Source organism: Octopus bimaculoides, chromosome 14 (genome assembly GCF_046866305.1).
Source record: "Octopus bimaculoides isolate indiv1 chromosome 14, ASM4686630v1, whole genome shotgun sequence".
Taxonomy (NCBI): domain Eukaryota; kingdom Metazoa; phylum Mollusca; class Cephalopoda; order Octopoda; family Octopodidae; genus Octopus; species Octopus bimaculoides.
Window position 1 is genome coordinate 37,233,928 of NC_142941.1, and position 15,704 is coordinate 37,249,631.

The following is a 15,704-nucleotide window of genomic DNA, read 5'->3' on the forward strand; positions in this document are numbered from 1 at the left end:
ATATATTTTATTGACAATTTTATTCCAGAATAGATACGTAACTGAAATTAAGAACCAACTAGATAATTAATCAATAATTAATTAGATGATGATGATTAAGTCAGGTTTGATCACAAGTCACAATTATATATTTAAACTTAATATGAACGCAGATAGACAGAACAGAATAAGCAAGGCAAAGGATCAAACATTAGAATAATGTGATAGGCAAGAAATACAAGAACATAGTATCCATGAGGAATATTTAAACTACCAGATAATTAATGTATATAAAATGAAATAAGATATTTTCAGATAAATGAGGAGAAAACAAATTATTTGCACCATTGCATGAGCAAAAAGGAAGAAATGAAAGAAATACTTAATTTCTTTACATGTATGCACTGTAAAGGTAGTAATGAAAGGAAGATACAAATGTTTTATAGAGAGTATTCTTGATTAGACAAGTGCCAGTTTCGAAAAACCAATTAAAATTTCATTCAGTAGAACTGTACAATTCATAGATTAAATGTGACAGTGTAGCAGCCTCATTTGTATCCTGCCACCCCAAGTAACTATTATTCACTTTGTATTGCTATCAATGAGACTCACTTGAATTTGTTTTCTTTGCAATGTATTCTTTTCTTTTATCACTTTATCATTTGGAATTTGAAATAAGAGTTCTCATAGGTGTTGCAAGGCTCAATTACTGAGGCGTGAAATCACACTTTGTGTTCATTCAATTGCTTTCCTTTGTAACAGTCCAATTAATCTCCCATTTAATGCTAAAATTAATCAAGTCATTTAAGGGGAAACTTTCAATTTAATATCTTTTAATAGATTTGCTTCTCTTGGAAGAAGAGATCTAATTGCAAATTCCAACTTTTGGTTCTTAAATTAAATACATTAAGAAATGTAAGAAATCAATTTAAATGCATTGATAATGTCCTTGGGAAGTGTATAAAGATTGTAACATCCCATTTCTCCACTCCTAAAATGCATGAGTTTGGTTTGCTTAAAAAAGAAAAAGAAAAAAAAAAGAAAAGAAATGAAAAACCCAACCAATATTTTATTTATGTTATGCATAGTCAGTGGTTAAACTGTATCAGAAAGTTGATATCTGCTACCTAAGAAAGATATACTGCAGTTATTTTGTTACCTTCCTTAATCTCATGGTAGTATTTAATCCCCAAAGCACAAGTTAATGAAGCACTCATCACCTCAACTGTCTCTTTGCTGATAACAGCATTGAACTGCACCCTTCATCATCATCATCATCATCGTTTAACGTCTGCTTTCCATGCTAGCATGGGTTGGACGATTTGACTGAGGACTGGTGAAACCGGATGGCAACACCAGGCTCCAGTCTGATTGTGCCTATTTATAGCTGAGGTTAGTATTTGTAAAAGGATACAACTCTCCAATTAGTGCATTGAGAATGAAAACATTTTAAACAAAGTCTCTTTTATTTTTGAAAGCATAAACATATACAAAAATAACTTACCTGGTAATGTTTCATAGTGAGCAGTGCTTGCTTCACTGCAGCCATGTCCACTGTCAGTTACAGAAGACATTGTTGACATCTCACTGAAACGGTCAGGAGACATAACCATATGTTGTTGATCTTTGCCGATGAAACGTGTTACTGAGAATTCTTGAGGGTTACCATGCATCAAGTTACCCTGTGTCAATCAGAACAAAAGTCGATTTCTTTTGAGAAAAAACAAACTCAATAATCATATAGAAAATACTTTGGATGACTTGGCAAATCCCAATATATGTTAACACCCTGCAGGAGTAAAGCTGGATTTAAACTTAGACCATGAAAAGATGTTACTAAATACCCCTAACCCTGTGGGTTTCAACAAACATGAAAATATGAAAACATAAGTCATCAAATATATATCATAAACACTGAAACTGTGTATTAAAACAAAGCCCAAAGGTGTATAAAACATTAAAAAAAAAAAGAAGCAATTATCAGTGCCTTTTTTTTACTTACTGCTCTCTAAGTTAAAAATCTGTTACATATTTGACTAGTTTTAATACAAGAATAAGAATTACACTTTGGCCATTGTAGAAATATTAATTCAACTGAACATTATATTTCAGTAAATGAGAAATATCACTGGTTTTATATCTACTCTGTCCCTCTTGGCATGGGTTAGACAAGACTTGTTGATGCAATATTCTACAGCCACATGCCTTCCTTTCTTGTTTTACAATTAAGGTATTTATTCCCATGCTTTCCCATACAGAGTGACTCAATGACTAGACCTGTTTTAATAGCAAGTGTAAATAATGTCTCTGATTACGTAGTGGTATTGCATTATGCTTTAAGTGCATAAACAATGCCAGGACATAGGAAGACATGATCACATGCGGTAGGCTTTAATACAGTTTTCATCTACTAAATTTCATTCATTAAACATTGGTCAACCTGAGGCTATAGTAAATGGCACTTGCCCATGGTGCCATGGAGCAGGGATGAACCTGAAACAATATCATTTCAAAGCCACCTGCTTAACCACACAGACATGTCTGCACTTGAAATACCTTAAAAAAATTTCAACAAACCACTGTTAATTATTCAAATAATCAAACCCAGGACTTATTCTTTGTAAGCCTAGTACTTATTTATTGGTCCCTTTTGCTGAACTGCTAAGTTATAAATGCACCAAAATTGGTCGTCAAGCAATAGTGGGGGGACAAAAACTCACACACACACACACACACACATATATATATATATATATATATATATACGACAGGCTTCTTTCAGTTTCTTTCTACCAAATCTACTCACAAGGCTTTGGTCGGCCCGAGGCGAAAGCAGAAAACACTTGCCCAAGGTGTCATGCAGTGGGACTGAACCCAGAACCATATGGTTGGGAAGCAAGCTTCTTACCACACAGCCATTCCTGCACCACACATACTTGTATTAAAAAAAAAAGAGGAAAAATACAACCATCAAACTGTCTCTCATCCTTATAGCATCTAGAAACAAGACTTTGGTAATAAATTTTTGAAGAAAATTTTTTCCAAATCATCATTACCCTTTTTCTGTTTTTCAATATAATTTTAAGATTAAGAAAGAAATGAATGTTTTTGATATATCTTAAATGTGCGTATAAGTTTGAAGCTGGTGTACTTCAACACCAAATACATTTTCTAATGCTATAACCACTCAACTTATATCTATAGACATAAAATAATACCACTAGCAAGACTTAATTTCTTGGTATTTTATTTAGGTTCCTAAATACTATTTCCTTTAAATCTTTATATTTTTTAAAACCGTTGTATTAAATTAAGTACACTCTGAAATGGTTTTAAATATGGAACATTTGTAGACACCATTTCCCTTTGCTTCTAATTAGTGGATATACTAGAATTATGCATTTCAGTGTGCAGCTTTTCCATCTAATTTTTCTCTCATAATCATTATCTGTGTTGAATATTACTCCTTATTATCTGTAATTTTCATCATTTATCGACAGACATTTTACTTTTACTATTCAATATTGATTTCTAACATAAGCATCAAGCCTCACATTTAGGGAGCGGTGTATTTACTATTTAATGTTAACAAAAATTTGTTCATCAAAAAGCATTTTTCTATTTTAAAATAATTAATTATATTTAATTATCTATGTCACTTGGCTTTTCATGCTATTGTCTAGCTATCTGGTGAATTACTTGATGTTTTTGTTTTTGAAAATTCCAAAAGCATTCTTTTCAGCAATACTTTTATAAAAGCTGTTACATCAAATTTTATTTTCAAATAAAATAAAATGTTATTATAATATTCTTTTGAAATAAATTGAAAATGAATCTATTAATGAACTATCTGTGATATAAAACAGTCATTCTGAAACACAGAAATGTACATAGTGAAAAGTAGGGCATATATCCCTATCCACTTTATAGTATCAGCATATTATAGCATTATCTTTTTATATGAACAGTTATTATTATCAAATTGTTCTCTGGGGAAATGTTAATTTCTGTTATATTCTCCACTCCTTTGTAAATCTGCTGTAGCTATTTGTTTCCCATCTGTCACATTTGGAGCTGATTCTTCAGCCAATATACTGATCAGCTGAATGATATATTAACCACACCATCATTTCTACTGAAATAATTCCCTAATGGTTTATTAATTTTTTTCCTCTCCAGAAGTTATTAATCCAGAAACAAACTCATGAATTTTTAATGCCCTGAGCAAATAAAGGTCTTCAAATATTTTATGAAATCTATAAGGAAATATTCTAAAGTGGATAAATTATTAATATAAAGTAATTTTAAATGTGCTTACTTGATAGGATTCTGGTGTTATATTTTGAAAATGTACTCCAGATGATGATCCTTTCCAACTCTGACCAGGTTTATATATAGAATGAGGATCTCTTCTTAGTGAGCCTGTTTGAGTATTTCTGACTTGTTTTTGATCTGATAAAATTCCTACTGGAACATCATATTTTGGTGATGCTTGTTCACATACATATCCTGATGGCCTTCTTTCACCGACAAAGTCCTGGGCCACACCATACTGGTTTTCTTTTACATTCCGTTTGTGGACAACACATACAATCACAGAAACTACAATAGCAACAGACACTATTACTGCAGCCACAACTATGATAATCATCAAGTTAATATGTATTCTGTTGTCTGACTCTGTGTCTTCAGGTTTGTCCATTCTGGCTGTTGTGTTGCTAACAGTTAGTGTCAAAGACAGTGTAGTTGTTGCTGATAAAACTGGTGTACCACTGTCTTTGACAACTAAATTTAAAGTATATAATCCAGCATCATTTTGGTAAACTGTACGAGAAAAAGACAGAAGTCCTGTGTAAGGGTTAACTTTGAATAACTGTTTGTCATTGCCTTCAAGTATTTCATACTTGAGGAAGGCATTAACATGTTCATCTCTGTCAGAAGCTCTTAATGTTGTGATGACACCCTTACTTTGTGGATGGTAATAGACATATAGATTGAAAGGGTTAACACTAGGAAATGTAAAATATGGAACATTGTCATTTTTATCCATAACTTCAATAATTACATTTGCTTCATTATTTAGTGGTGGTATTCCATTATCTTTCACAAAAACCTTGAATTTATATATTTCTTGTTGTTCACGATCTAGAGATTGTGTTGTTGAAATAAATCCTAAATGGGAAATTTTAAAGGCATGTGTTTGTTTGCTATTTTCCAAGTAGTACATAAGTTTACCACCTGAATCCAAATCCTCGTCTGTTGCATTAATGAAACCAATAGGAAAATTTGCTTCTTCATTTTCATATGTAAAAAATGTAAAGATATCTTTGATAAACTCTGGTTGAATATCATTAACATCATCCACTTGAATAGAGAATTGTTTGGCTGTTTTTAAAGGTGGTGATCCTCTATCTTGACAGACTATTGTAAAATCTATGTTGTTTTTTGTTTCTCTATCAATTGTTTTCTTAATTATCAGTTTATATTTCTTTCTCCCAAGACTCTTAAGCTGTAGTTTATCATGATGAAGGTGACAGCTAATTTCACCATTTTCGCCAACATCATTATCAGTGACCTTTACATACGCAATAAAACTATCAACTTTTACTCCCTCTGAAATACTGGGTGATTTTCCAGCTGATTGTGATATAAAGCTGATATCTATATCAGGCGGATTATTCTCTTCACTATTTATATTCACTAAAACCATAGCAACTGAGCTCAAGGATGGATTTCCTCTATCCTTTGCTTTAACAAATAATTTATATGTCCTTTTTGATCCTGGTGGAAACTTTTGCAGTTGCCAGATTTCCCCTGTTGATTCATTTAATTTAAAATAGGCTCTGACACTCACCGATGTTTTGGAACTGAACTGGTAGATTACTTTACCATTTTCACCAGAATCTAAATCAGTTGCTGACAAAGTGACTATAGGCATTGATTTTTGATAACCATTTTTAATAGAAGCATTGTAAATATTTTGGGAGAAGATAGGGGAATTGTCATTTTCATCTCGGACTGTTATTTGAATATTTAGAACACCTTCTTTAGGTGGATGGCCACCATCTTTTGCAATAACTTGAAGTTGATAAGAATCTTTTAATTCTCTATCAAGTTTTTCTCGTAAAATAATACCAAGTTTGGAAGTACCATCCATATTTTTTGAAACTGACAATGTGAAAAGATTACTATTATTGTTCTTTAGAAAGTATGTTATCTGTGAATGCAGCAATCCTATATCTCTGTCAATGGCATTTGGAATAGCTTTCATCATACCTTCTCGATCACCTTCAGAAAATTCTAGATTTATATTTTTATTTAGAAACTCAGGTTGATGTTCATTAATATCCTGAATAACAATTTTTATTTCTAAAACTTTAAGAAAATACTCTTTTTGATGAATTGCAACATCCACCATTCTAAAACATTCCATGTTATATTTACATAAAATTTCAGCATCAATTGCCTTAGCAGTGTAGAGTTTCCCAGTCTTAGTAACATTGAACAACTGAGAACTGTCAGTCTTTTCTCCTGGCAGTTGACTAAACCAAATAAAATTTCTGTATTTATTTAGAACATTGTCCCATAATTGTGCATCAGCAGCAATATTGGCAACAAGTGAATTTGAGGCTTGTCCATCTTTAACATAATAAGTAAGATTCACACAAAGAGACGAAGCTAAACAAAACAGAAGTATGCATAACTCTAATTCCATGTTAATTTTACTGTAGCTTTTCCATCTGTGGAAAATATCAAGTTGAAATATTCTTTTGAAAATAATTGTGTAATGTCTGAAATGAAAATTTAAAAGAAAGAAAGCATGTATAAATTTGTTGTAAGATTCAAATCAAATTATGTATTAACTTTTTAAATAATTATTTTCCTTGCCTCACAGAAACTACTTCCAATTAATACTTTCATGTATCGTCATGAAACATTAATTTGCTGCCATGCTGAGGCTGGTTATTCATAAGTACATATAATTTGTACACGCCAAAAAGCACGCATACATGTGTGCATGTAAATATTCATGTGTGCATGTAAATATTCATGTGTGTGTGTGTTTGCACACATATATAGTTGTGTGTATGCATGAACATGTATGTTTGTATATAAACAATTACATTGTGGAAGAGACATTTTAGCTATTTAAGAACACAAACTATTATATTCATTTTCGTTTATTTCTAATGGTATATTCTATTATAGATTGTAATAATAAACTGTATTAACAAGAAATAAATGCAAACGAGGCTAAAATGACCCTTTCATGGTATAATTGTTTCAGTTTCAATAGACACTCTCTGATAAGATCAGTTGCAAAACAAGGACAGTGCCAACACACACACATGCACGCACACATGCATAAATAGAGAGGAGTCAAAAATGAGTTTGTAATGTAATAAGTGTAAATATATTAATTATTAGAAATTAAACATTTTATTTCATTTCTAATCTTGTTGCAGGATTTTATGTGTAGATTATTGCCAGTTTTATTGTTATATTCATGGAAGATGTAATCATAATTTGTTACATTGTTCTTAGAAATATCTCTGATCATAGCCATGTGCCAACTGAAGTATACAATATACACACTTGCATGCTTTACTTTGCAGAAATAGAAGTAATTGAGGCTGAGGAAATGTAGATGAGGCATACTACTGGATGATGATGAGAACTCAAGAGTATTTATATTCAATGTTTAGTACAATATTGCAGTAAATAAGTATAATTTATCATCAAAATAAATTGAAATTTATTTCCTTTGTTCATAGAATTTCATAAATTCTTTTACTCTATATTCTGATAAACAGCAATCTGCAAAAGACTGTTTTTAAATAATTCTTAATAGAGGAATCAGACAAAACAAATTATATTTATATCATTATTGGTTCATCAAGTTTATTCTATTATTGTTTTAGATTGTCTGTTTTGCTCATGGGTATATCATTATGACAAATTAAAATTGTCACCAAATTGGTTTTATTCCATTGTGTCAATATTTGGCACTTCTTTGCTCTCTCATTTTTTACATTCTTTTACTCTTTCTCTCTGTCTTTGTTGTTGTTCCATTATTTACAAAGAAAATATCTTTTCTTTCTTTCTTTTTTTTTACAAATAACTGTTCCAGAACAAAAGGTTTCCATGTTCCATTTTTAGTTCTTGATAATTATAATTCTAGCATTTTATGATGAAAATAATAATTCAAAAATAGAAAGAAAAGTGCTATTGAAAAGCTTTACTGTTGTTATGAAGAACAATACTAGTCTCTGGTTCTTATATTTCACATAGATATCTTTAGAGAATAAAAAGAAAACAGAAAAATATATAAACAGTCACAAACACTAAACAAATGAAAAAAAAAAGGTAATTTAATTATATCTGAGATAAACCAAACCACAAAAAGTATTCCTCTGTTGAAACTTTAATTGAATTTTGATGGGAGTAACAAAAAGAATTACAATACAATAATGCAAAACAAATCTTAAAAGTAAATTGAGTTGTATTTCTTTTTTAGACTAATTAAATATTTTCTCAATTTTTCCTCTCATTTTGAAGCCAAACATATTCCTCGTGATCAATGAAATGTGTCGCTTTGTTCAATAACTGACCTATTGATTACAAGAAAAATTAGTTGAAATTTCTAAAGAAAAGACATCAATATTTTCTCTTAATCTTTAGTGAATAAAATTTTCAGACATAAAACCAATACAACATCACAAATTGTCAGTTTTCATCTTTCTTTAAACTAATTTATCATTCAATACACAAATACTGCCAGAAATAAAAGCTTACTTGATATATATATATGAAACAGATATTAAAACTCACATAATTTTTCTAGTGTCTAATCTTGCAGATATAACACATATAAACATTTACATAAAAGAAGCAATATTAAATTTTCTTCTACTATCTTACACATACATAGACTGCAAAATGATTGCAAGAAATATGTTGTATGCGGATAGGTATCAAATGAAATAAATATTGGTTTAGCTGTATGTAATAAGAGTATGTGTTGTATATGTGTATATTTATTGAATGCATATGTATGTAGGTATAAAACTGTACAGGTGTCGATTAATATCTCTCCTTCTTTCTTGACCTCACTCTTTCTAACATACACACATAATTATATAGATATAAGTGTGTGTATATATATATATATATATATATATATATATATATATATATATATATATACACACACATATATATGCAAAACACGTATACATATGTATAAATAGGTTTATATATATATGCATGTGTTTTTGTGGGAGTGTGTGTGTGTGTATATATATGTACTTTTATTTGTACACATATATGTTTGAATAAATATATGTACATGCATATATATATATATATATATATATATATATATATATATATATATATATAAGGTCTCTTTCAAGACACAGTAGTCATTTTCCAATGTCCACTTATTACTAAGCGACTGGCAAAATTGAAGGAAAAAAAAACATTCACTGAAGATACACAGATTATGAGCCTAATATTTATAAATTATCATTATCACGTGAGTATTTATTACATAGACACACACACATATGCATACATGCATATATATCTATTGATATACATACATATTTCAATCTATATGCATGTGTCTGTACATATGTGCACACACACACACACATACATCTACACACACATACACACACACACACATATGATATGTATTATACACATACATATATATTTATCTATTAAATTATTTTTATATATATTTGTGTGTGCATGTATATATATTATATGTATATGATATATCCATAAGCAATCTCTCTCTCTGTATATATATATATGTATATATACAATGCTGAAAGAAAGAGAAATAATTTTAAAAATTTCTGATGGCGTGAATTTGGCTAATTAAGTTAAATAGGGGTTTATTGACTGACATACAATAAATTTATTAAAATTTCTCACTAAGACAGTAAACAGAAATATAATGGCTTTCATTATTGACTCTTGAGAAGAAGGAGGACATAATTTTAAGAGATTAAAAATAGATTCTTGAGCAGATTTTCATGCTTGAGAAAGTACATTTTGATCTTCCTTTGCAAATAGAGAAGTATAGACATGCATATCAGTCTGTTTACTGACCTTATCAAGATTGTTCAGTCCCCTTTAGCCTACTAATCTGCTTTTTGCAATTTTACATACAGCTATAGAGTTTTTCATCAAGGCTAATTTGCATAATTAAAAATTGGAGGATTTTAAAGGAATAACATATATTGGCCAACAGCATGAAAATGAATTAGGACAATCAAATTATGGTGTGAAATACAAGAATGCCCTACATGATAACTTCTCAATTCACTGAAATCTCCCTCTGAGATAGAGATAGACAGAAAATAATACTGATCTCAGGAAATAAAGTAGATAATTTCAGGGAATTAAAAATATAATCACTCTATATATATATATATATATATATATATATATATATATATATGGAGAGAGAAAGAGAGAGAAATATACACTTTTATGTAATCAAGTGGTATATTCCTTGTTATGGCATAGAACAAGTCAAACAGTTACCATTGGTTGTATGCAGTAATCAAGGATATACTTGACTGTATAAAAGTATAACTGATCAAAATTTTTTTTAGAGGGTGGGTTTTTTCTGACTTATGGACAACAGACCAAAGTGTGTGTGTGTGTGTGTGTGTGTCTGTGTATAGACAGATATTGATATAGATAGATACATATTGCTAAAAGTATTTACAATTTAAAGCTTATATTGCACCGTAAGTAACCAGTATTTAGCAATGTGTATTCCCATGTGTGTTACTGTACAAGAGTACAGATATCAATTAATTTTAATCCAAATTTTATGTCTGTCTTCAAGTACATGTAGAGAGTGTTTATAAGATAATTAGTTACATCATTTTATGAATATTTCATTAACAAAAAATTAATAGTTACATAAGATTAATTACATAATCAAGATGTATCTCTACCATGGTTATTTCTGTCAACAATTCAACAATCCAGTAGTGTTATGTGTAATGGTTATATGTCTCTGAAGATTTGACAATATATTTTGATAATGTAATTTACATCATGTAAATAATAATCGTGTTTTTTTTGTTAATCAAACATACATAAACTAGTTTCACTAAATATCATGTAGACAATCTCTTTTGTTTTATTTTCTCTCTGTATGTGTGTGTATATGTGTATACATGTGTTATAACCAATGCCAGCATGGAAAATGGGTGTTAAATGATGATGATGATGCTTATATATGAATATATTTCTATAGGCAAATATCTACTATATATATATATATATATATATCGTTGACTGAACACTATTCAATTTTTTTTCTCCCTGTTTTTCTCCTTGTCTCCGTATTCTTTCTGTTGAAGAGCGTAGCTCGAAACGTCAAAGACTTTCCGTATTCCCGAGCGTCATACTAATATATACTTTTGTTATTTACACCACCTGTCCTCGTCTGTTGTTATTTTTTGTATATTCTCCCATATATATATATATATATATATATATATATATATATATATATTTATAATTAAGGGATCAGCAAATATTTGCTTCTCCATATACCGAAGTTCAGAAATAGCAGCTAAAAAAGCTGAGACTCCTACAGATAGCATCACTTGTAACTCACAAAGGCAAAAACAAGAAAAAAAAACAATGAAAACTAACCATTCCGAAGATTAACCGTAGGCGCGTTTCTGGATTATGAGTGATATATACTCAATTTATGTTTATAAATATATATGAGCTTTTAAACCGATGGGCTTGGTTAAAATTATTAATTATTAATTGTTGATTTATTAACGAATTAATAAATTGATAATCCTTTACCCTTTTAATTTGTAATATATATATTTATATATGTTATATATGTTATAAACATATTCTATCTTTTATCCTTTACTTGTTCTAGTAATTAGATTGTGGCTATGTTGGAGCTCTGCTTTGAAGGGTTTGGTTTAACTAACTGATCCCTTTACTTATTCTGAAGCCTAGTTCTTATTCTGTCAGCTTCTTATGCTGGACTGCTAAGTCACAGGGAAGTAAACAAAGCAGCACTGAATGTCAAAAAGTTGTAGAGGCCAAACACAAGCACAACAACACATGAATATACACATATATACATTTATATATATATATATGTACATTTATGCATTTATATATATGTATGTGTACAACAGCCTTCTGTCAGTTTCTGTCAACTAAATCTAATCACAAGACTTTGGTCAGCTTGGGGGCTATAGTAGAAGACACTCACACAAGGTGCCAATTTGAGGGACTGAACCCAGAACCATGTGGTTGGGAAGTAAATTTCTTACTATACAGCTAAACTTGTGCTAATATAATGGTTTCAAATTCTGGCAAAGGACCTGCAGTTTTTGAGGAATGGGGAAGTCGATTTCATCAACCACAGTACTTGACTGGAACTTATTGTACTGACTCTGAAAGGCAAAGTCAAACTCAATGAAACTTGATAAAATGCATATAATAAAATATGCAATAATATATGTAGATTGTGTCTGCGTGTGTGTCTGTTTGTGTGTGTGTGTGTGTGTTTGTGCATGTGTGTATGTGCATCTTTGTGAATGTATGTCATATACTCTCTAATGAACAACTATGTGTGATTTGGTTCCTGTAGGCAATTCTGTCCATTTTTTTTCATTGTCAGTGGGTATCTATCTAATATATAAGGAATAATCATTTATAATTATGTTTGCATTGTAGTAGCTTCTTAAATAGTTATCTTCAAATTCTGAAATGTTGCCATTGAATCAAATGAAAATATTTACTCTCTAGCTACCCCAGCTCAAGCTAGTTATATCACAGTCTGAAAGCTGTGAAGTCACTTTGTAGTTATGTGATCATGATCACTACATCGCATTTGAAAGAAATGTAGTTCAATTCCTATTGGTGATTTTGTCCAACTAATTCTGTCTGTAAGGAGCTTCTAACCAGCTATAACAAACTATTGTTTACAGTTCTGTTTGCAATGGAGCTGCATCTGATGTGTGTATGTGCATGTATATATATATATATATATATATATATATATATATATATATGAATATCTTATATATATAGATATATGTATTGTATATAGTATATACATACATATATGTCTGCTTGTATGCACAAAAATTTATGTCTATAGATTGATATAAATTTCTACACTTACATGCATGCAAATGTATGTAAGTGCATGTGTATACACACACACACATGCATAAATCCATATGAGCCTAGATGAATGTACTAGTATACAAATGTGTATCCATATCTATACAAACATAAATACCCCATAATTGAATGAGATTTAAATCATGATGGATGTTTGTGATTATATCTATAGAAAATTTGAATTGTATACAGCAAAATTTCTATTTCTGTGTATATGTTATTATATATTTGTATGTGCATTTTCCTCAAATACAAAACTGCATTCAAACAAATCTACATCTGAAAATGACAACGTTATGTGATACATATATATTCATACTCAGTAACTGTGAAAAGAAAATGTTTTATCAATCTACTCATCATTATCTTTCTCTTTTACTCCCTGCCACTGGTCTTTATAAACATGTGTAAATGCACACACACACACACACACACACACACACGTTTACATATAAGTATGTATGTATGTGTGTGTGTATATACATATATATATATATATATATATATATATATATATACACGCGCAGACGCATACACACTCATACAAAAATACATGCAGTTTAAAATATATGTCATAAATATACATTATATTATCTTCTTCATTTGTTGCTTACTTGTTTCAGTTATTGGACTCCAGCCATACTGGGGCACTTCCTTAAAGTGCCCCTTAAAGAAATAGATCTGTGTTCATTCTATTGGTTTCCTTTGCTGAAGCCTTAAGTTACAGGGACATAAACAAAGGAACATTAGTTTTCAAGCAGTGGAGCCAGCAGTATACATGCGCGCATGTGCACACACACACACACACACCATGGTCTTCAACACAGTTTCCATCTAACAAATTTATTTGCAAAGCATGGGGCTATAGTAGAGGAAACTTGCCTGCGATGTTGTGCTGTGGGATTGAACTTAAACCTAGTAGCTGTAAAGCGGGCTTCTTAACCACACAGTCATACCTGCGATGTTGTGCTGTGGGATTGAACTTGAACCTAGTAGCTGTAAAGTGGGCTTCTTAACCACACAGTCATGCGTGCTTCTATATATATATATATATATAAGTATCTTTGTATGCACACACAGACACACACACATTTTTTATACATTAATATCAGACGTAGGCGCACACATTCATAATTATAATGTTATATTCACACATCCACACAAACAAATGTTGTTCAGAGACATATATTAATATGCCTATATGGTAGTAAGTTAGAAACTTGTGAATAAACATACACTCTCCCATGCACAAATACACACAAACTCCTACAAAAACACATACACGTGTTTATGTATGCACACATGAATAGATGTATGTGTAAGCATATGTTTGTATGTGAGTTTATATACATATATATATATATACATATATATATATATACATATATATATATATACACACACACACACACATTTATGTATGTATATATATGTGTGTGTGTGTGTATATATATATATACACACACACATATATATGCACATGTATATATAAATGTATATATATGCATATATATATATATATATATATATGTATATAAATGTATATATATATATACACATACATATATATGCATATTTATATATATATATATATATATATATATATGTAAATGTATGTATATATATATATATATATATATATATATATATATATATATATATATATATATACACACATATACATACACATGTACACACACAAACACATGCATATATATGAATGTATGTATATACTTTATAATGCAGGTGAAGCTTTGCCTTTTCTCTGAGTAATTTTGCTTATATATCAAAATAAACAGATATATAGTTTTACTCACATAGCTGCAGCAACTAATTCATATACTCAAAGAAACATAAACATACATAAACATATATTACTTCTAATACTTTTTATAACGTTACTAGATGCTATTCAATTCACATATTATTTTATTCTGTTTTTCTCTTTTGGAAGTATGTAATATTCTTTTAAAAAATTAAAAGGGAGTTTAAACAAAACTACAAAGCTAAATTAATTAGTATTCCTGGAAGCAAAAATTGTTTTCTGTGTATCAAAGTGAGATAAAAAATTGTAAAACAAAGAAATATAAAAAAAAACAACTCTAAGAAATTTAAACATCAGCTTACCAATATATGAAAAGCTTTCACAATGTATCATTTGATGTGAATCCTACTGTCGGGTTGTTCTGTTACTGCTGCTGATATTGTGTGCCAACGGTACTATGGAAGCCTGGTCTGTGATAGTGTGTTATGAAAGAGAAGTCTGCAATCCTAGCAAGTTGGTGGGGTGTAGTATATAATATCTGCTGTAGCCAATGACAGGCTTTTACTGGTTCCCATGGAAGGGATACGGAAATACTAGCTCAGATTTCAGCTGCGTATAAGTGGATTTAATGAAATGATGAGTCAGTTATAATTGTTTATGGACACACACACACACATATATATGGCATATATAATATCTTGTACATATCTATATTATAAACATATATACATAAATGTGTGTATACACACACACACAC

At 30.0% G+C, this 15,704-nt stretch overlaps 1 protein-coding gene and 1 long non-coding RNA gene across 10 annotated transcripts in view; one reads left to right on the forward strand and one right to left on the reverse strand.

Annotated features, from left to right (window-relative positions):
- The window catches only part of LOC149132688 (uncharacterized), a 962,641-nt gene that overhangs the window by 267,983 nt on the left and 678,954 nt on the right, over positions 1–15,704 (forward strand). The window lies entirely within an intron of this gene.
- The window catches only part of LOC106871760 (protocadherin beta-15), a 233,758-nt gene that overhangs the window by 192,101 nt on the left and 25,953 nt on the right, over positions 1–15,704 (reverse strand). Inside the window, exons 2-4 of one of the 2 annotated variants that reach the window (XM_089363266.1) lie at positions 15,310–15,556; positions 4,298–6,770; positions 1,484–1,661 (exon numbers count right to left, since the gene is read on the reverse strand). In XM_089363266.1, coding sequence (XP_089219392.1) covers positions 1,484–1,661; positions 4,298–6,694 — 2,575 coding nt within the window. In that variant the 5' untranslated portion in view covers positions 6,695–6,770; positions 15,310–15,556. The remainder of the gene's footprint in view (positions 1–1,483; positions 1,662–4,297; positions 6,771–15,309; positions 15,557–15,704) is intronic. The other variant, XM_089363267.1, reaches the window with a different exon arrangement.